Here is a 22,055-nt window from a genome sequence, read left to right on the forward strand (position 1 = left end):
GCGTTGAGTGCAATGCTACTCTGTGTTTACTGACATCGCCCAGAGCTCAGTGCAGCTGTGAGGAGAGAGGAAGAGAAAAAGAAGGGAGGGAGGAGGGGGCGTGAGCATCACAGCTAGCAAGCAAGAGAAAAGGAGGGGAATCCATGTGAGGGAGGGGTTTCATCAAGGGTGAGAGAGCTTAAAAGAGATGGTGAGAAAAAGCAAGAGAGAGAGGGGAGGACTGTGTGTGTGTACGTGTGAGAGAGAGAGGGGGGAAGATGCTGTTGCCAGGGAACAGCGGTGAAGTAGAAACGTCCATCTTTTCCAGCTCGTCAGAGGATAACAACACATTGAATCATGGATGCAAAATGGACTGAACGTGAGGAGAAAGAAAACAGCTGTTTGTGACTCCGAGCAGCCTCCAGGGAATCAAAGAGAAGGTAGGCAGGTGTGATTACATAACCATCAAAACACAGCTCCCACACGGGTGACATCATCACAGAAGGATTAGAGGCTGGGATGGGGGCATTAGTGTTGGTGGAGGGAGGAGGAGGGTAGAGGGGGGGATTCAGCAGAGGCAAGCAGAAGTGAATGGGAGGCAGAGAGATGGAGAGTGATCATCACGAGACGAGCTGAAAGTGCTGGGCAAGGATTATCTCTTCTCCAAAAAGCGGCACGGGATCTGACTGGCAGAGGAGACTGAAAAGATGAGAGCAGGATGGTGTTTGCTGTGTGACGACCCTGCCTCTCCTAACCGCTCTCCTCTCCTCAGGGGGACACGGTTTCTCTCTCAGCCTCCATTAGCAGCATCAGGAAACAGCCAGAGTTGTCCAGAAGCCCAGGTCCTGAGCACACAACCGTCCCACCTGCAGATGTAAACAGTGATGATCCTCGCTCTGATCAGGCAGCTCTGAAAAGGAGGAACAGGAACAGAAAAGGGAGCGTCTGAAAGCAAAACAGGGAAGCTTTCAAAACGGCGAAGAGGAAATCTTCCTAATTACAGTATGTGAGTACCCTGACTTTTACCTGAGCCATGGTTTTTCTGATAATAGCTGGATCAAGTCTTTTTCTTCTGGGGAGCCTGGACTGATGTGAGTCAAGTAGGGCATATTCTGACATCATTTTTAATGCTGCGCTTCATTCTGCTTCTATACGTGGTTCCATGTGTCAGTAAAGGAAAGGATGGCAGTCATGACAAAACAGCTTGTCTCCTTTTACAAAAACTTGAAGGCCCTTAAAATGTATTTTCTCAACCAGCTTCTTAATATCAATAATTTGATCCTATTCTTTTCTGTCAAAGTTAGAACAGTTTTTGAATGTCAAACTTACTTAAATCAATACCTAGATATATTTTTTAACTTTGATTGTTGCTTACTTAGTCATGAATTGCCATGTCAGGGGCTTTAAAGGCTGTTTACGTCACTGCCCTTGTGCCTGTAGATGTGCGTCAGACACGTTGAGGAAGGCTGTACTCATACTCATCATAATGTCTCTTGCCTTTTATCATCAATGGCTCTATTGATGATTATCTCCAAGCTGCAAACCATGTAAATTATTACGTAAGTGAGAGAAGGAAATATTGTATTCAAATGGAAGTTCTACTGCTCTACTCAAATTTTACTTACTGTATGTCAAAGGAGGAGCACTTAAGTAAGTATTTGTTACGTTGAGCATTTCCAGCAGCTTACTTTCAATCTGTGAGACAGAATTTTTGGTATTATATTTGATGGATAGAACGTAGTGAATAGCTCACAAGATAGTGTTTTGGAAATGAAGGCTGCTCTGCCATCTGGACACAAATCCCTACCAAACACGTGCTGCTGCAACATTACTTTGTGTACATCAATCAGCAGCGCGGTGTATGAGCAGCTGAGCCTCGGCAAGAGACATCTGCACAGACAACAAACCGCACGCACTGATCTGCTGTTTCTGTGTGAACTTTCTGCTTTACTCTCAGTCAGTCACACCCCTCTTTGATCCTTGAGTTAGGAGGGAAAACAATCAATCGGTCTCAAGGTGCTTTTTAAAAGATTATATGAGTGTGAGAACAAAGGAAGGCGACTCGAAGTGTGATTTAGCCTGACGGGTGTTTATGAAAGTGGCATTTAAGGACTTCCCCATCAAGACCACATGAAACACTGCAACTTTCTCATGGACACAATATGCTGTAAACACCTCACCACTCCCCTCCATCATTTAGAATCCAATCACAACACAGCAATCCTAGCAGCATGAAGCCTGGGGCCCATGTGCCTTATAGTCCACATTTGTTGTGTTTTTCCACATGGCCTCTGATGTGTCTCGCTATAGCACATCAGTGCCATCCCAGTGGACAAATGGACTGTGGTAATGTCTGCTGCTGCATGAACTCTGACTGGGACAGTGATGCAGGAAGGACACTCCTCCCCCATATGCACATTTCTGACACAAGGCTCGCACATGATGTCCACTCGTGCATTACTGATCCTTGTGTGACAGCCTGCAACGACCGACCAGAACATGAGACACTGTGAAGCTTTACGTGACATAATGAGAAAAGGACATGAAACCTTAGTTCGAGACTTCTGTCATTTCTGATTTGGTTATGTAAAATAGTTTCAGTTCAGATCACTATCTGCTTTATGACTGCATGTGTAATTTACTTGTATCCCCTAGAAAGGCTGTATGTGGTGTTTTATTTTTGTCTCCTGCCTCAGGGATGTAGAAGGAAACCCAGTGGGACTTAGTTTTGCCAAATTGTTATTTCTATGACTTCACTGTACAGTAATTACCCATTGCAAAATTGGACTTGGGATTTAGAAATTGTAGATTTTGTACTTTTTTGCCCAGTACACCCCAGCCATTGGATCTCACATTTGTCAGGTGTCATGCTAGTCAAAAAAGATGAAAGTTGAAGATTTGACTGTTAGATTCTTCATAATACCTACAGTATACTGTGCTGCTGCTTTATAGACCACCTAATTACAGTTCCTGTAAACCCACAAGTCAGCTTTTACTTGGCCTATTTCAGGGGTTATCCAGCAATGATCAAAAATGAAGCATGAGCGACTGAGATATCCTGATTTTTGTTGCTGTTGTGGGCCACCTCCAAAAATGCAAAATCCTACATTTCCCATAAAACAACTGAATAGTTTCTTTCATTAGACCCTCCCCGCCTGGTACACACCCACATGTTTCAAACTCCACACCTTTAGTTTGTAACGCTGGTTAAATTCAGAAAATCCTGATGAAATCATCAGGGTTGCACAAAGTGTGTAAAATGGGTGGAGTGTCCCTTTAAGACAATGTTATGCACTGTATGTTTTAACAGTGTTTCAACGACTGGTTGTCTACTGAACTGTAACATTATTTCATTATTTCAGTGAGCTGAAGCCTGTCCTCCCTGGCAGAGGATGGGTACAGCAGAGGCCACTTTACGCATGGACAGCATGGAGGTAAAGGACGAGTGGCAGGATGAAGACTTCCCCAGGTATTTCCTGAGTGTGCTTGTGTGAGAACGAGTGAGAGAGAGAGAGAGTCTGTGTTTGTGTGAGCACTGCAGTTTGTCCAATTTGCGCAACAAGCTTTGACAAACAAGCCACAGCAATGATGGAAAATCAGTCACACGTGTTTAATGCTGAAGGGCAGCAGGTGTGTTCTTTCCTTGATGTAGTCGTTATGTGTTACGTGAACAAAACAGCAGACGGCACAGAGAAGGGAAGAGAGGTCAAACACGTCACAGTGTCCAGCAGTGAAAAAATAGTCAGCCGCCTGCACTCGTTCACCGTCAAGAATCATTTCCACAGCAGAGGAGACATGTTTGTGAAAAATGAGCAGATGAAGCAGATTTTTCACAGACATCAAGTTTATTCACAACATATTTACCTACAATATGTCACATCGTAATTGCTTCTATTTTAACTTAATCTTAACTGTGTATTTCTATTTGTTTATGTATAATAATGAATATAGTTGCAGACTGTTTACACATGAGTCCTATAGAGAAACACTTAAGAATGCAAACCATGCCCCCCCCCCCCCCCCAATGTCTGTTGGTGCCGTCTTTAACTTACCTCTACAAAGCTACTGACAACATAATAACAGCAATTATCCCAACAGCTCCATCAGCAAGCCCATACTTGTGGGGTTTTAGGGTGTGTCAATGTCTGTGTATGCATTCTTGTGTTAATGTCTTTGTCTTTGTCTGTGTGTGGGTGTGTTCTTAAGAGTGCTATCTACTAAAATCTAGTCCCCTCGTCGCTCAGCGCTGAGAGTTCAGCTGCTTTATTATACTGTAATGTCAGAGGGGAGTGGTAATTACTGCAACTGTTTCCAAGGACACTCTGTAGTTAAATCACAACAGAGCTTCTCCAAAAACAAAGGACAACGAGCAAAATGCCAGGAATGACTGCTGATACTTTATTTTAGCGTCATTTATCATGTTAATGCTTATGATTAGACTTTTAAAGATACCAAAACAACCATTAACTTAAGAAGAAACCAATAGACCAAAAAATGGAACTATATATGTAATTTCATTTCTATGTCATCATTGTACTTGTACATGTTGTGTATTTATGTTTTCCTCTGCAGGCCACTACCAGAAGATGGAGATGTTGATTCTTCATGTGGCCTCACTGACAACAGGAACAGTAAGTGAAATAAATACACAGCGTTAAATTATAGTTTATAGGTTTTTTTTATGATATACTGTATGTAAACTTTCTTGCTCCACTGTTTTAGATCCCCCTACCTCTCTGAATGTGGGAGAGTCAGTAGCCCAGCGTAAACGTCGCACCTTGGTGGCCCCCGACATGAACTTGTCCCTGGATCAGAGCGAGGGGTCGGTTCTCTCTGATGACTTTCTGGAAACGCCCGATGACCTGGACATCAACGTAGACGACATTGAGACCCCAGATGAGACCGACTCACTGGAGTTCATTAACAATGGCAACGAGCTGGAGTGGGAAGGTCAGACAGAGGTCAAATCATATTGAAAAATTTGAGAAGGTTCACATAGTCAGTGCAGAGGAAGTCACAGGATGTGTGTTGGAATTAGTTCAATCGTAAAATACCTGCAATGTCCTTACTTTGAATCCTGATTCACATGTCATGTGATGTTGTCTTTTTTCTGTTCAGTCACAAACTGCTGAAGAGAAGATTTAACTTTTTATCTAAGTTTTTCACAACATTTAATATTTATCCACAATGTTTAATTGGTTTAAATGCCAATTACATCTGAAGGCAAGTGCAGAGGTACATTAAAAACTGAAACAGAAAATCTGACCAGCAACTTTTTTTGTGTCGTCTTGAATCCAGATGACACTCCGGTGGCCACCGCCAAACGTCTTCCAGGTGAAAGTGAGGAAGAGCGAGACGCATCAGGTCGTCTGTGGCGAACAGTGATCATCGGTGACCAGGAGCAACGGATTGACATGCAGGTCATCAGGCCGTACCTGAGGGTGGTCACACATGGAGGTCAGTCAGCAGCGTCCAGCACAGCGTCTGTAGAGACCAGCATTAATGGGACAGTTTTAGATCAGAGTTATTGATTATTCAGTGTTAAGAGTTTTAGTAGAGGAGAATAACATTGCACCAACCAAAGACAACTGTCCAACAAAAAGAGTGTGTGTGTGGATAGGAGTTGTATCGAGACACAAGGTTAGAGTACATCATTTATATATAGTTTGTAAATGTGTGTGTACTCTTTACTGCTTCACTGTACTTTTCAGATCTAATATTGGGCAGAGGATGTATGAGATTTAATAGTAAAGACGCCTACAGTATCTCAGAGCAGCCATTTAATACACCTGAACTGATTGAAACTCATTTTGGTTGCAGGTGAAAAAAGATTAAATCTGAATGAATCCAAGTGATGCACACTGAAGAAATCATAGCTGAAATGTGTGTGCATAGATATTTCCCATAAGTGTTTTCACCAGCACTTTCATAACCCCCTCAGCATAGAGAAGCCTCTGAAAGAGCATTAACACCATTAAGGGACATTAAGACTCATAAAGGCAAAAAAAGACAAAGTTAACTTGATTTATATGGCACATTTCATGCTCATTAAAAATACATTTTAGCCTGATGGCATTAAACCCCAACCACCCACTCAGAACACTCACAACACACACAGCTATTTAAGATACTAAAAGACAATACTTATTGACGTAATACAACAGAAAACAGCAGTAAAGCTGCCTCTAAACTAATTAGTCATAACTGAGCAATGAATTCATAAATACTGCATGCATTGGAAAATATTTTTCACAGATAGTTGTAGATCTCCGTAGTTTGAGTTGATAATATGCTTGGACGATATCAACACTGATTTTTAGTGAAATGCCAACATCATACGAGTGTTTGTCTCTGTCCTCTCTCAGGTTATTATGGCGAGGGTTTGAACGCCATCATCGTGTTTGCAGCCTGCTATCTTCCTGACAGCAGCTGTGAGGACTACACGTACATCATGGAGAACCTCTTCCTGTAATACCCATTCTTGTCTCTTAAGAGACTTTTTCACAGCAGCATGCTTTACTACGAGCCTGTTCATTTCAATTGTTCTTTTGACTTCTTTCTTTTTCCACTTTGTAATTCATCAAAGGAAATAATGTCTCTATTGAAGGTGCATGTAAAAGCATCGTCCTTTGTGTTGCTTTACAGTGTGAGTCTGATCTGAGTTTGTTTGTTCTGTTGTCAGGTACGTTGTGAGCAGCCTAGAACTTCTGGTGGCAGAGGATTACATGATTGTTTACCTGAACGGTGCAACTCCTCGCAGGAAGATGCCCGGCATCAGCTGGCTGAAAAGATGCTACCAGATGATTGACAGGAAGTAAGATAGACACAATCAGAACAACTCTAAGGGAAATGAGAATATCGTCAAGAATGTGAAATTGATGATGTTGTTAACTGACTGTCTGAATGCCTCGTGCAGACTGAGGAAGAACCTGAAGTGTCTCATCATCGCTCACCCAACGTGGTTCATCCGGACCGTTATAGCCATTTCAAGGCCTTTCATCAGGTGAGGATGTTTGCAATCCATCAGTCTCAAAAGCACGTCTCTTAGCAAATCTAACAAGGAAATAGAAGACAGAAGATAAACTGCCAGTCATGTCATAGTGATATGGTTTGTCGTACATTCAAGTGATAACAAAACACAAAAGTGTAGCCTGTACGCGATCGCAGAGCAAGAGCTGTGCTACACGGCCTGGCCCTGATGACACAGACACAGATTTCAGCGTCTGTAGTTGTCAGAAAGGATCATATGCGGCAGTAATCGCATGATGTTCATGTTTTTTGCAGTGTAAAGTTCATGGATAAAATCCGTTACGTTCACACCCTGGGGGAACTTGGCCAGATCATCCCCATGGAGCATGTGCAGATCCCTGAGTGTGTGCTGCAGTAAGTACTCTGAGCCACCAGGGGTCAGTGTTGAGACATGACTCGTGTCTGTCACACATACTGTATTGTTATGTTTTGCAATAACACCTTGAAAGGACCCTCAGTACAGTGAACAGTGTTTATGGATAATTCATTGGTGTTTATTTTCCCTTTGTAATTGTTTGCATTTATTTAAATATATAGTTATCATTGTTTATTTCAATGTAATGGTTCAGCTGAAACAGTAGATGATTCAACATGGTGGCAGTGACAAAAAAGTGTAACTCAGCATTCATTTGGCTTTTGTGGCAAACAGCAGGCGTCTGAAGCCTGACACCAAAAGAAACCATGACAGTCATATCCTACATAGCATACAGCGGAGCAGGATTTCTAGACAGTAAAAGCTCATGTCAGATTTCATATTGATTTTGAAGCAAACTGTAGGTGGCTGTACCTTGGAAATCAATAGCTATAGCTGAGTGAGACTCATAACCAGAGGCTTTGGGACGCGCTGCAGTGAATACATTAACACAGTAAACAAGGCCACATTATAACAGCAGAAATTATCTTTGGCTCATCTTCTGCACATGATTTGCATTTCCTCTTTCTACCACTGGTGATAAGTGTGTTGATGTAATGACACATCAGTCAGATTTCTATTCTCCGCTTTTAAAGGTATGATGACGAGAAGCTCAGAGCACAAAGGGAAAGGTGAGCGATAGATTTTCAGATTTTATGTTACAAAAAAGTTTTAATTCATTCTCTTTTTCCTGCAGGCAAGTAGTAGTATTAATATTTGCCTGTCTTACTTACAGACTTGAGCAAGACCAGCAGCAGAACAGCTCAACTGTGCCTAAAGAAAGGTGACCTCATTTTGCAGTACATACAGTCCAATGGCATTTGATTACATAAAACATTGTTCTTCAACACCTGAAATGGAAAATGTTCAGACATCTTTCTTTTATTTAAAACTGGTGATGGCTGCTAGAGGTCTGAAAACATTTAACTTTCACTTATGCACAGTGCAACTTCATCAGTTAAGATTAGCATCAATAATGTGATGTAACTAGCTAAATATCAAATCAGTTACATAACTTGTCTTTAAATTGAGTGTGAGTACTTTCTACAGCCACATAGATAAACTTTGGAAACAGAAAACACAACCTAATATAGGCTAGATGACCAAGAAAAATATTTACTTAAGACTTAAATCTAATCTTTCACTTCCAGGCCAAAGTCAATGATCGCAGAGGTTGGCTGTGACATCTGACATTAAGGTAAGGGTTCTCATTCACTTAAGTGCCTCTTCATCAGCTTCATCCAGGCTGGTTTGTAATGTCAGCCCACTGTAACTAATCTCTGGCATACAGAGAAATGTTCTCTTGTGCGCACACACAAGTTTATGTGCGCAAAAGGGACGCGTTACAGTAAATCACCGAAATGCTGGAGGATGGCCTGTCTGGAGTGTTGGGTCAATGTCCAAAGGTCCAAAGGCTCGGTTCTCACTTAAGGGGCACCAAGATCCAATTTACAGTAAAACACAGAGTCAGCCAGAAAGAAAAAGGGGATGACTCAGATTTCAAAACTCAAATATTCATATGTAGAGACGTAGAGAATATACAGTGAAAAATCAAATCAAATCTGTAGCTTTAGAGTTTCAGTCCAACTCAAAGTGCATCTCTTTCCATGGTTAGTAAATTGGAGTGCACAGCTTATTCTTCAGTTACAATTAATTATGTTTATATCTGATGATGCAAATTACATCAAAATGTTAGTCCTTGCACATAGATAAAAAGTAATTAAGAAGAAGAAACAACCATGTGCTTCCTCCTGGTCTCTAAACTGAGAGCACTAGAAAAATGTATTGCTGCATGATTACAATAAATCATCCAAACAAGTCCAGCTCATTTTCTCTTTTGCCATGTCTGTCATGTTTCAGTTCTTTAAATTCACACTGCATGAACGTCCAAGAAATGTTAACTGATCCTCCAACATCATATTCCCTCCATACCCCATGTTACATAAAGCACAGCTGCTCATCTCTTTAAGCCTGTCTACTCAAAACCAATCGATTCTATTTTTAATGGACTGTACCACAGAGGTCTGGCAAATTGATCCGCGCCGCACAGCATGTTCTGAAATCGGGGGTAAAGTACCTGCTGCAGCAGGTCTGGGTGGGTTAGGTTGTGCGGGGTGGGTTATTTTAGAAACTCCCACCCCTCTGCGCTGTCCTGTGCTGCTGACCGTTCCTATCAGTCTCCATATATCAAAGGAGCTATCAGCCAGAGGACTGGCTGACATCCCAGGAATGGACACAGGCAACATCTCCTAACCAAATGCCAGCAGAGGAAGCAGGAGCAAAATAAATAGGCAAACCTGATATGTGTCATGTTGGATTTAGTTTAGATTTAGTGCATGCTGACTGACTCACCCCCAAACCAAAGGATTATATAAGAAATGTTACATTTGTAGAGATGCACAAACATCCATTGATAAAGGATAAAGGTGACAGAGAAAGAAAGAGAGTTAAACTTTTTGTATTTGCATTACAGAGTTTTACATGGAAGAACCAATGGGCAACATTCATTCATTACAACGGGAGCCATCACCACTCGCTTGTTGCACAGAATTAAATCTCCTGACTGGATCCATTAGCTGCAAGACAATCATTTAAAAAAAAACATTGTTTTCAGCTGCCTGCTTCTAACTAAAAGTTCATTTACACCAAAGCATTACAGGTTATAGTTAAATCAAACGTTTCTGCTCCCTGCATGTCAAGTAGAGCTTTGCCTACAGCATGACCAACTATATAAATGAAAATTTATGGACTTGGATGAACTTTACATCTTCCTGACAGAGCTGGGAACGTCATGTAAATACTATATATATTTTTGAGAAAGGCATTTGCACAGATATTTGGGTTTTGATATGAATGGCATGGGTATGGTTTAGTTTAAGGCCGTTTACTGAAAAATAATGTGCAATGATATTGTTCTTAGACCTACAGTAGATGTTACTGATGCAAACGTGTGTTACAGTTTTCAAGTTTTCCAGAGTTTGATAATCAGGTGGCATGCTTGTTTATATCTTTCCTGTTTCTGTTACATGTTTTTGTCAGTTTTTAAGTAATTTGCCATCATGTTTTAAAAAGGTACTTTTACAAAACGGGAAGCATACATTGTTACAAATGAAATGAAATATATTTAAAGAGAGAGTCAAATTAATTGCTATAAGTGTTATTTATGAAAATGTGCCATTTGCTGTTTGTAAAAAAAAAAGAAATAAATGAGTGAACTAAAGCAAGCTTTGTCATGCCATGATTAGTCGCCTCTTGCATCTAGGATAGCTTTGACCTCTGATATAAATGACTAGCGAGGACGGCCTGGCCCATGTACATTACAGCTTATTTGCTTCTGTTTTACTGCCTCTAGCTCCAGTTTGGTCCAGAATGTTTTTGACAGTTCATGATGAGTTATTAACGGGCATAATTCTGATTTATGAGCGTGCAAGCCAAGTCAGTTGATGTTCTTTGTGTCACCTGACAGTCCTGTGCTGCTCTTCATAGGGGTCATTTGGACTTAATACTTTTAAAGTGACCATTTATTTTTATATGCAAGGTCACTGTGATCACTAGGTATGAGGACAATATGTAACTCATAATAGCCTGTTATGTGACGGCTGTCTGTTAGCCACAAGGGAGATTTTGACTTATTTCTGCGCATTCCTTGCCATTTTTAAAATGTACTTTTAAGGTACTTTATCCAAAATCAATCAGTCTGACCAAATACTGATTAAGAAATCAGATTACTCTTCATGTATCTTGTGCAATGATAATACCAGCAGTTCTGCAATAACACTGAAATGGAAACGGGTCTGTCTGCTGAACATGAGGTTATAACATAAACAACAGGTTTACAACAGGTTAACACAACAGGCATGATTACAACGAGAATATTAATGAAATGTTATTGAATAAATAGTAAGAAATACACAATGAGAAGCTCGCTACGACTGAGTGAGGAAGCACCTAGCGTAGCTTAACATAAAGACTGGAGTCGAGGGAAGCATATAGCCTGGTCACCTTTACAGCTGACTGAGTAATGCGTTGTTTCATCTGTACACAAACGTGAACATTTTGTGATTATAAGGTAGTAGCATTACTCTAATTTGCGTTTTTTACATTATTTTTTGTGTACAGAAGAAATAACCAACTTAGATCGTGATAGTTAGTGAGCCTTTTGCAGAGAAAGGCTAGCTTTTTCCACTATTTCCATTCTTTATGCTAAGCTAAGCTAAGATAAACTAAGCTCCTGGCCTATATACTCAAGGTTCCCACACGTCCTGGAAAACCCGGAAAACAGTTCACCAGTTTTCCAGTTATTTAAAACACATGGAATATGAGAGAAGGGGTAAAATGTCCTGGAAAATATGGAAAACATTATTTCAACAATTTCTTATTCTTGGGCACAAAAGTGTTCATGCTGTCGGTCAAATGGTTGGCTAGTTTATGGACGACAATATTTTGAATCGGCTGCTATCAGTTTTGTTTGGCAAGGCTTTGAACGCACCACAAAATCACATCACATGCTTGGTTGGTCCATGTTGGATGATTTACAACTGAAGTGGAAAACCGAAACTTTGAAGAATGTAAGTCACATTATCCTTTAACTGTATGTAAGTCACTGTTGGCTGCTAACTGTGGCAGTTTTTATTAGGTTTATAGATTAACAAGTTCTTGCCAACTTGTTTTAAACTGTTGAATAGTAGGTTAGCATGTTTGGTTCATTTGCTGAAGTTGACGTGCTTCCTAGCCTGTTTTTCCTGTAGCTAAAGATTTAAGGTTTGTGATTCACCTCTGACTAGGAGCAAAGTTTTTAAATGTGTGTTGGGCATTGCTGACAGTTGGATAATAAAACATAGGAAGCCGGGGTCAAGACGATGAATGGGAGCCTAACTGCATTAGTCAAACACCGGCTAAATACACGCTAACGGCACTTTTTACTTTGCTAGCATCTTTGTTAGCGTCATTTCAAACCCAACGCTGCGTTCAGGCAAAACAGACCATAATATGACATGAAATGTTTAAATTTTGTAGCGGTGACTCACAGTGGGTGTGATGATTAACCTCGTTAAATACTTCACTTCCTGTTACTAGTAAAGGGGCGAAAGTGTGTCAAACTGATAAAACCTGGCGGCAGTAAATAATCTTAGCAAATTCAGCATTGAATTGTACATTTAGCTGTAACGTTCAAACTAGATTTGTCATTAGGAATATTGTGGGCTACTGTTTGTGTTATTGATATTCAGGAGAGGCTATTTAGTTATTTAGTTATTAAGTGTTCAGGCAGCAATGATTAATGTAAATCGTAAACAAAAAAGTGAGTTAGGTTAGAAGTAAAAAAAAAAGATGATAATAATGATACATTTTATTTACATAGCACTTGCCAAGTAAGGGCTATCATGTGAGAAAATTCTTGTGATTGATTTGTCATAATTTCATAATTAAGCCTGTAACATTTGATTTCATGGATAAGTATAGACTGCACTTTAGATCTTCCACAGAAAGGATCGTATTGGTTTATGGCGTGATTTCAGTCTGTCATGTTAGCTAGATCATCACTAAAAATGATAGTCTCATCTAAGTCTCTGTAAGTGTATATCCCAAATATGTTAAACAATTTTTTGAGCCTGGAAATGTAGATAATATGTCTCTGTCACAGTGGGTTAGCAGATAAACCTTAATAGACTGGATAGGGAATATTACTGTCAAACTCTAAATGTGCTGAAAAATATACATTTATTCATGTAAATACTGGTCAAGTAAAGGTTTGTCTTTCTTGTGGGTCTAAGAAGGAAAAAGTATGCGCACCACATGCTTCACATGGTGGACCACATGGTTTGGTGTCCTATGATATGTCAGAGCATATGTGGGACAGTTTTGTAATCCCATATTCTTTACCAGTGTATATCATTAACTGTTTACTAACATAAATCTACTGCAACACAGCAAGGCTGCCAACCACTAGGATATAAGAGAGGAAAAATATATTGTCATCACATGGTGTCAACCAGCATCACGTTTCCATTGAGATTGACTTGGTAGTGAAAGATAAAACCATTTGCTCCGATAGCAGGGACTCAAAGTTCACCTCCTTCACGCCTATAGTTACAGAGATAAGAGCGACTGTAGCAGAATTCATTCAAATACTGTAAAATAACATGAACAGAAGATTAGACTGCACACATGAGGAGGTATGTGACAAACTATATTGATAACCAGTTTAAGTTCAAAGAAAAAGACTTCTGCTATCAGACCTATAGCCATGACTCGAGACATCGGATCACATGGCTGGTGTCCATGTACTCCAGCTGGTTGCATCAGAAATATGCGTGACGCAGCAGACAGACACACAACAGCCAACTAAATATAGTTCTTCTGGTTTTCACCCACCCGTAGTTGTCTAAGCATGGAAAACTTCCCTCAAAAAACCCAAATAATGATGTTTTTCTTTGTGCTGTGATACAGATGTCTCAGTAACAGGATGTGACATATATACTTATATACAGTTAACAGCCCCAGCCTCCTCTCCATATAATGCCTTTTCTAGGACAAAAGCTTTCTTAGGGTGAATGGCATCTGCACATAAAAAACGTTTTATTAATATTTGGAGTTTTTGAAATCAAATTTATCTCAAATTAAGAATACATAAAGATTTTACAAGCTCTAAACTATCAGCCTCACCAGTCTGCAGCCTCTCACTGTCCGAGGCACCAAAAGTCTGTCTGGCTCTTGCTCTTTCCAAAGATAATTAATTTTGTGTTTCACAGCTTAGCCACATCACCATTTCTCTATTATCTTCTAAGAACTCTGTTGGGAGTGGGATTTGTCGTGCATTTGGTTGGCTAGTGTTCAGTGACTCCTGACAACAGGTGGAAAATTAGGGATCTACTTTCATGCAAATGTGAAGCTCCTGAGTCGCCCTCCTCTCATTGGTGCTGCAGGCTGTAAAGCGACAGCTTACTGGCTGCTCGAGAAAAGGCTGATTGGTTTGAGAAGCTGTGACGCTGCAGCTAAATCCTTTATATGCCTGGCAGGGAGATTGTCTATCAATGAAGTAGTAAAAGGGGGGGACATCTGTGGCAGAGGAGAAGGAAAGGTTTTTAGAGGAAGCCTTTGGTAGACTGTTTGCGTTGGCTGGGTTCCCTTCTTTTATTTACTGAATTCCAAAGGTGACCAATACACAAAAGAGCTGAAAATGAAATTCATCATTGGCATTGGAGGGTAAGTCTCATTTAGTTGATTTACCTACTCGTCTGTTGTTGAAGATTAGCAAAAAACCTAGAGTGTAACTCGTGTATGGTATAAAATTCATCCTAATTTCAGAGTGACCAACGGTGGGAAGACCACTTTGACAAATAGACTACTAAAGACATTACCTAACTGTTGTGTTGTGCATCAGGATGACTTCTTCAAGGTAAGATAAATTTAAGTAACCATTCTTTTGAGCTTTAAGTCACTGTATGTTCACTTTAAAGCTACACCACTACTGTTTTGTTGTATTAAGCTTGAGCTAATGAAAGTATTATTTTTGATATATTTCATTTGCTATGTAAAAATTGGCCTTGGACATTTTGTGCTCAGTAATAATCCGCCAGTCTGACCTGCAGATGTCCTGTCATCGCAGTAGCCTAGTAATACATGTGGCTGATTGTCTCCTGGACAGCCAATGAAAGGGCTAAGCGTCCCCACTTAAAGTGAGACTTAGTCCAATCATGTTGCAAATTTTGTTACCAACTTTTTGCATGACCATTAACCTCTGGCTTAAATACCTCTATAGCGAGGCAACAAGGATGTTAACTAGGGCCACATAATTGGAAAAAAATTTAAACCGCGATTTCCGAATCGCAAGCAGATTTTTTTATTTTTATTTATTTTTTTTATTTTTTATTTTTTTGGATGCAGTTATCGATATAGTTACATCTCTTGGAAAATCCTTCCACTTTCTCAAAGCGAAGCAGCAGCGAAGATTACTGCCCTCCTGTAAAGTTTTAAAATACATTAGTGTGTCCTAAGGTATTGCAACCGAAATTTCGTAAGCGCAATATTGGAAAAAACAATTCAACCGCACCAAAAAATGTCACCGTGTGCTACTTTTGGTGGAGACGAGTCCTTGACTTGTCCTGTCCAGGTGTGATCAGCTCCGACTGATTACTAGGTTGCAGCAATGTTTTATTGGTGACTGTTATTTCAGAAACCCGATCAAATAGAAGTCGGGGAGGACGGCTTTAGACAGTGGGATGGTAAGAATGGATTTCGCATAGGAAAACCATGCAGTAACGTACTTTTTCTTTCCTGCACATTTCTTTAGTTTGGTAACAAATCAATCCTAAACTTTGTGATAATTTGTCATCTATTCTGTGAATGCTACAGACATTCACTAACCGTGACTAATGTGTGTTAAAGCACATTGGTGAGGAGTGTTGGTTGCATGTGTGGTGAAACCCGCTTTTCTCTCTTCTCTCCTTGTTCTGTATCAGTGATCGCTGCCCTGGACATGGAGGCTATGATCAACACTGTGAAAGGCTGGCAGGAGAACCCAGTCAAGTTTGCCCGCTCACACGGTGTCAGCCTGTCACCTGAAGCCGAGGAATCCGACTCAGGGGAGAAAGGGATCCATTTTCTCATCATTGAGGGGTTCCTCATCTACAACTACAAGTGGGTTACGTGTATCATTCTCATTTTTCAACGCAAGTTCTAAAATTTAACCTACAGGCCTCTTGACCTCCAAAACTTTTCACTAATCTGAGCTCCTGTCTGCAGGCCCCTCATTGACATCTATGACAAATGTTTCTACATTTCCATTCCTTATGAGGAGTGCAAAAGGAGGAGAAGGTAACTAGCTCTTGGACTGACTTTGACTTATACCACAAAAGTGTTAGGCACTGTATTACAGGCTATAATATGACATGATTGATTATGTTTCCACAGCACAAGGACATACACAGTCCCTGACCCCCCTGACCTGTTCGATGGCCACGTCTGGCCCATGTACTTGAAACACAGGAAAGAGATGGAGAACAACTGCGACAGAATAGGTTTGTTAAGCTGATTCTTCACCTCAAGAACTAAATATCACTGTCTCCATTAATGCATCTCCATATCCAAATCCTTAATGTCAAAATAAAATCAAAATATCCCTTACAAAATTCACACTAATAGATTCAACTGCTAACTTCTGCCTATGAGTGACTCTCATTCATTTCTGATCGGTCTTTTTTCTGGACAGAGTATCTTGATGGAATGACATCAAAGGAAGCGATTTACAACAATGTGTTTGAAAGTGTTCAGAACTCTCTCCTGAACAACTTATAGGTAAGTGGAAAACTGAAATTAATTAGCTGTGACAGATCATAGTAGTAATCTGTCACAGCAGTAACTCTTTCATTCAGTGTGTATAACTTCTCTCCTTTCTCTCTCTCTCTCTCTCTCTCTGCAGCAGGTCGGGGACAACAGCAGATTTGTGTATAGACTTGTAAATATAATTTTTGAGTAAATGTGTAACACCAGCTCTGTACTTCTGGCCTGATTTGTAAATAGTTAATCATGTAACTTATTAAGAACTAATGGCAGAAGTGTTGTGTTTTGTATAATCCTGTGTAACTTTTTCTAAAAGATAAGCCACCTCTGGACTACCCAGTGTGTAACATCAGCGACGGATCTAAACTCTGATCTTGTTATACTGTATGTCAAAATGAAATGCCCATTGGGAGGATTTCTGTTTCGCAACTTAAAGAAATGGCTGAATCCACCTTATGGTTCCTGTTTTTCTTCCTAACTCACACTCACTCATGTTCTTCCCAGAGAGGTCCTGTTCACAATCACAAACCTCACGTTTTACAGCACAGACATTTATCTACAACTGGGGATGACTGATAACACCCTGAGGCCCTTGAATGAGCATCCTTATCACTAAGTTTAGATTTATAGCTGCAGTAAAAGCAAACTGTGATGAGAGGAAAAGATTTCTTCTGAAAGACAATAGATGAACTATTGCATTTTGCAGGAAGGAAAAAAAATCACAACTAGAAGTGAGTCAGTTTGACTGCCACTCAAATATGAGTTTAAACATTAGGATACACAAATATGAAATGACATCTGAGCATCTATAACTATGAAGAAAAAGACAATAAACAGCATTTTTTGGTATTGCGTATCAAGACGTCCCGAGGAAGTCAAGTGTGCTAATCACAGACCAAATTAATTAAGGGGGCTTTATTTATAATCAAGCACTTCACTGACTTGGATTTTTTTCATGCCACACCCTGCCCACAGACCACAACATTTTTCTCTCTTTAACACTACATCTATGACTTTGATAAGGATTATTGTTAGTTTTTGATATATATGTAATGGTAAAGGAATTATTGACCTAAAATTTTCCGCAGTTTTGCGTCTTCTACTGTTTAGAAGTACACATGCTAAATGCAGGCACCACAGCCTAACTCTGAGTTTAGTCATAAATCAGCTAAAAGAAACACAATGTGCACCGCTGAAGTACATAATGAAAATAATAGATTTCCTTAAACTATATTCCCTTTTCACTTCCCCAACACCCAGCCACAGGCAACACTGGTGGCATGCTCAAGGTCGGAGTCATGCTGACACCAAGGGCTTGAACCTTAGTTGTTTCGAAGAAGACTTAATTCACTTTTCCTGCTCTGCTTACAACACACCCATTAACATTAGATATACCCTTTTCCCCTGCTATTGCTTAATCAGTGGTGAGAGTGTTTGAGTCTCTAAAGTAAGTAGCTGTAAAGTAGTAACTTAAAATGTACTTGTCCCCTGTGACTGAAATACTATTATATATAAAAAGAGCTTCACCTATATACATATATATATATATATATATATAGGTGAAGCTCTTTTTAACTTCTTTATAAACAATTAAGTAGTTTAGTCAAGTGGTTTTCAACCAGGGGGTCGGGGGCCTCGAAAGATCAGATAAATCTGAAGGGTTGTTAGATGATTAATGGGAGAGAAGAAAAAACAACGTTCTGCTGCACAAATTTGTTTCATTTTTTGGACTTCTGTCTAATCTTTACATATTTTTGTTACTAAGGGACAGTTTTACCCACTTGTTTGTCAAACATATTTACACAAAACCAGCTGAGAGGTTGCGAGGGGATATGTCTCTCTGGTGGAAATGCTAAAAAATCAGATATCAAAAATGTTTATGTTCAAAAAAACATGTTGCATTTCATAGCTGATCGTTTTTACTCTGAAAAGTAAATATATCTGTCAGATAAAAACAGACATGGTGCAGAAGTATGGTACTTCCCTCTGAAATGTATCTAAAAATTGTGCCACAGTAGCCGAGCAAATGTATGTAGTCACTGAGCTTAATCAAGACACGGAGTGATGGGTTACCACCTCTCCAAAAGATCAAAAGTCCTTTAGTCGCCCACTCTGCTCTACACTCAACCAACACTATCCACACATAAATGAGGGAAACATAGAGCCATCATTTTTCACTTTTATTGATATTTCCAGATCAAAAACTGAAAAGTGATTTATGCAGTAACCTTGAAGGTTACATTTCCTGCCTGCAGCTGACAACACAGCATGACTGTTGCACCATAAAACAAATGACCTAGGTCGGACCGGCACTGATGACTAAGAAATCAAAGGATTTATATTCTGAGCACAAAGAATCAAGGGTATGCCGCCTATTGATAACTCTTAAGTGTCATATAACATTATCTGAATCTCTGCTTCTTCTGATCACAGAAAAGCTCACACTGTAAATTACTCTGAGACGAGACTGGCCAGCTCTGTCCCGGGACCTGGCAAAGCTACACAGGGTGTGTTCGGAGGGAGTTGGGGTCTTGTGATGCGTTTCTGGGAGTCTTGACATGCCAACATTTGGCCTGGAGCACAGGGTAGAGGGTCTGCCAGTTTATATTTAGGCTAAGTGCCTGGGGTGTCAGGGGAGTATATTTGACGGGTGCACACACCCACTCGACGCTCCACAGTCTGGTCTGAGTCAGGGGCCAGTCCCCACACGCCACCGCCGGGCACGTAAGGTGAGAACCTTTTGGGGTGGCATGTTCTCCCACGTCACCCGCCACCATGGCAACCCCCAAAACTAAAGCTGGGGTGTCCATATTTGGGTGGAGAGGCAGGGACACAGGAGACGGGGGGCATGTGAACAGTTGTGGTTATGCCACAGGAATATTTATGGCCACCTCACTGAGACACAACTATGTGAATAAGTAAAGTCATTCTTGTGCAACACTTGAAGTCCCCCAGTTGAACATTTATAAGCAGTAAATAAACATTTAATAAACCGTTTATAACAAACTATAATGTAGATGTTGCTGTTAGGACATTTGAAGTGTTTATTAGTGTTCCCCTTTGATTTGATATTGTTACACCAGTGTTTCACTGTAATCATTTATTATCTTTTCACAGCAGCCTTCACTCGTGAGTGTCCACAGGGGGCATTATAGTTTGCGATCACATTATAGTATGTTATAGACCATTTATTATATATTTATGTACTGTATGATAAATGGAAAGACTTGTGTTGCCCCTCTGTAAAACTGAACATTTTGGCCTTATGTGTCTCATTGCTTCAGTGTTAAAAGGTCAGGAGGAGGCTGATTAGGTAACTGGCACATGATTGGCTTGTAATGACCTAAAAACCCATAACAGAAGAATAAATTACATCTGGTGCTAATCTTTTCTTTTAAATTTCACCTCCACCCTCCTCATCCGAGGACGAATAAATGTATCCTTTATTACAAACTACTGTTTTAACAATGATCTTTTCCTCTCTAACGTCTAATCCTAAAGACAAAATTAAAATGGGTAAAAATTTAGAGCTTCAGTGGTAATGAAGAAACAGGGACAGCGTCCACCAAAATACACAGGGTCAATAAAGTTTGTCTATTCTAGCAGCATATGTCGCATAAGTACAGTCTGCATGTCCAGTCCAGCTTTAATATCACTTTCCTTTAGCCACACAGGGCAGTGCCAAAATATGTGACGTAACGATTCACAAAATGTGCACTATGGTGCTAATTCTGTTTACCAGTAGAAGTTCACAGCACTGACCGAGGAGCAGACACAATGTTTAACTAATATAAGAAGAGGCTAAATATCATATTTAACATGCATTAGGAAATTATAACAACGCTAAACAACGATAGCTACATTAAATCACTTTGTAGGACACGGCATTAATGAAAATGAACCTTAATTAAATCTAAATGAATTTGCCTGAATTAATCCCTAGATTAATCTGGCTCTGATGTTAATTGATTTTTGTGGTGCCCGCTAAGCAGATACAGTAAGTACAGTATATAATTTATATGTCCTATGATATATGTAATATACTTAGAGTGGCAAAAGTAAAATGACTCAGAATGGCCCATTTCAGAATATTACATTATTATTATTATTATTATTAATGTAGGTATCACTGTAATGTTGCAGCTTGGGAAGGTGGAACTGATTTTAACTACTTAACTGCTGGATAGTTTAACGTACTCAAGTAAGTACCTGAAAAGTGTTTTTAACACACTCTTGTCACAGAGCTTCAGGCCAGGACAATCTCTCATTCTTAGATTTGACAGTATTCATGTTAAAGTTTAAGTCAAGGGACGAATGAATCCTTTTAAGAAAGCTTCAGTCGATCACATATTTAGTGTTCTCACCACTAATTTGTCTCGTGTAGCTCAGTGAAAACGTGTAGATAGATACCGAGACATGTTGCTCAAAGCTGAAATGCGAGGAGAGCTGTGCAGGCTGACATTGGCAAAGGTTAATCAACGATAAGCAAAGACGTGTCACACGAAACCTGATGATCTGCAGCCCTGCAGCTGTCAAACGACCTGCAATTCATCATTCATCAGACATTTCTATTTTAATTCAGGTTACACTGCGAAATCAACTCACTTTTATTTAAGAATTCACAATTTTTGCTTTCAGGAGGAACTAAATATCCACATGATTTGGAGATTTACCCACAACAGAGGTCATTCATTTTCATTGTTCAAACATTTTTTTCAGCATCTCACCTGTATTGTCTCCCCATGATCTGTGGTAAACCTTCTGGATCTATCATTTTACTCCTCAGACTGGCAGTGTGAGGCACAGGTATATTCCTTGTAGGGGAAGCTTTCTTGTGGTAAAACCATTTTAAGACCATCATCTTCTTTAAATCTCACAAGAAGCAAAGCCTGGATACCTAGATTCACGGGATAAGATATATTCAAAGCGTAAATGAATTAGTCTTTCACACAGGGAAAGATCTGCTGCTGCTTCTGCTGCTGCTGTAGGTGTACCATGAAAACAACCAGAAACGGTTTATTTTATTTCCAAGCACAATTAATTTACAGTAAAGATTAGTTTTTGTGGCAACACTTGTTGTGATTTGTTTACTTTCACGTCAGACACACAAGAAAGACTCAATTCAACATTAATACTTACTGGCTAAATATTGTGGGTTACATGTCCTGCTCGGGAGGTCTTGTGCCAAACCAGTGCCGAGGATCTGTGGCTCTTATAAATCTGGTCTGGAGCAGGGAGCAGAGAGGAGGGTGGAGCTGGACTTTGGACCAGGGGTAGGGTTCTTTAGCTAAGAATAGAAAAGCACACAGGCTCGCCATCATGATGCCCTATTTGGCAGAGGAAACACACACTGCGA

General features: G+C 40.0%; 2 protein-coding genes and 2 long non-coding RNA genes across 11 annotated transcripts; 2 read left to right on the plus strand and 2 right to left on the minus strand.

Annotated features, from left to right (window-relative positions):
* The first annotated feature begins 13 nt into the window (after window positions 1-13).
* On the plus strand, window positions 14-10,615 carry LOC111230946 (caytaxin-like). 5 transcript variants are annotated; one of them, XM_022757846.1, is made up of 14 exons: window positions 14-419; window positions 752-985; window positions 3,342-3,448; window positions 4,552-4,610; window positions 4,702-4,929; window positions 5,278-5,436; window positions 6,345-6,447; window positions 6,662-6,793; window positions 6,896-6,982; window positions 7,264-7,362; window positions 8,017-8,052; window positions 8,157-8,204; window positions 8,572-8,618; window positions 9,894-10,615. In XM_022757846.1, the coding sequence occupies exons 3-13, from the start codon at window positions 3,372-3,374 to the stop codon at window positions 8,609-8,611; spliced, it is 1,068 nt and encodes a 355-aa protein (XP_022613567.1). In that variant the 5' UTR covers window positions 14-419; window positions 752-985; window positions 3,342-3,371; the 3' UTR covers window positions 8,612-8,618; window positions 9,894-10,615. The 5 variants fall into 5 exon arrangements, with proteins under 5 accessions (XP_022613567.1, XP_022613568.1, XP_022613569.1 ...); XM_022757847.1 differs by having other exon boundaries at window positions 752-981; XM_022757848.1 differs by lacking the exon at window positions 752-985.
* LOC111230949 lies at window positions 4,027-5,331 on the minus strand. Of its 2 annotated transcripts, none has more exons than XR_002665465.1 (3): window positions 5,049-5,069; window positions 4,712-4,841; window positions 4,027-4,595 (listed from the first exon to the last, which is right to left on the minus strand). It is a non-coding gene; the product is annotated as an uncharacterized LOC111230949 (long non-coding RNA). The 2 variants fall into 2 exon arrangements; XR_002665466.1 differs by lacking the exons at window positions 4,027-4,595; window positions 4,712-4,841 and adding exons at window positions 4,866-4,916; window positions 5,246-5,331 and having other exon boundaries at window positions 5,049-5,104.
* On the minus strand, window positions 6,947-21,889 carry LOC111230950. The gene is made up of 3 exons (XR_002665467.1): window positions 21,839-21,889; window positions 21,427-21,596; window positions 6,947-7,032 (listed from the first exon to the last, which is right to left on the minus strand). It is a non-coding gene; the product is annotated as an uncharacterized LOC111230950 (long non-coding RNA).
* Window positions 14,468-17,144, plus strand: LOC111230948 (nicotinamide riboside kinase 2-like). Of its 3 annotated transcripts, none has more exons than XM_022757852.1 (8): window positions 14,468-14,623; window positions 14,726-14,816; window positions 15,594-15,642; window positions 15,880-16,057; window positions 16,163-16,234; window positions 16,331-16,437; window positions 16,629-16,714; window positions 16,839-17,144. In XM_022757852.1, the coding sequence occupies exons 1-7, from the start codon at window positions 14,598-14,600 to the stop codon at window positions 16,712-16,714; spliced, it is 609 nt and encodes a 202-aa protein (XP_022613573.1). In that variant the 5' UTR covers window positions 14,468-14,597; the 3' UTR covers window positions 16,839-17,144. The 3 variants fall into 3 exon arrangements, with proteins under 3 accessions (XP_022613573.1, XP_022613574.1, XP_022613575.1); XM_022757853.1 differs by having other exon boundaries at window positions 16,842-17,144; XM_022757854.1 differs by lacking the exons at window positions 14,468-14,623; window positions 15,594-15,642 and having other exon boundaries at window positions 14,728-14,816.
* Window positions 21,890-22,055: the final 166 nt, after the last annotated feature.

This window comes from Seriola dumerili, unplaced genomic scaffold (assembly GCF_002260705.1).
Source record: "Seriola dumerili isolate Sdu_G_001 unplaced genomic scaffold, Sdu_1.0 BDQW01000291.1, whole genome shotgun sequence".
NCBI classification, from domain to species: Eukaryota; Metazoa; Chordata; class Actinopteri; order Carangiformes; family Carangidae; genus Seriola; species Seriola dumerili.

Bases quoted from the DNA above. Each gene is read 5' to 3' on its own strand.
- LOC111230946 (XM_022757846.1), top strand. From the start codon at position 3,372: ATGGGTACAGCAGAGGCCACTTTACGCATGGACAGCATGGAGGTAAAG. The intron at 8,053-8,156 runs GTGAGCGATAGA...TCTTACTTACAG, and splicing joins CTCAGAGCACAAAGGGAAAG to ACTTGAGCAAGACCAGCAGC. The intron at 8,205-8,571 runs GTGACCTCATTT...TTTCACTTCCAG, and splicing joins TCAACTGTGCCTAAAGAAAG to GCCAAAGTCAATGATCGCAG.
- LOC111230948 (XM_022757852.1), top strand. From the start codon at position 14,598: ATGAAATTCATCATTGGCATTGGAGG. The intron at 14,624-14,725 runs GTAAGTCTCATT...TCCTAATTTCAG, and splicing joins TTCATCATTGGCATTGGAGG to AGTGACCAACGGTGGGAAGA. The intron at 16,058-16,162 runs GTGGGTTACGTG...TCCTGTCTGCAG, and splicing joins TTCCTCATCTACAACTACAA to GCCCCTCATTGACATCTATG.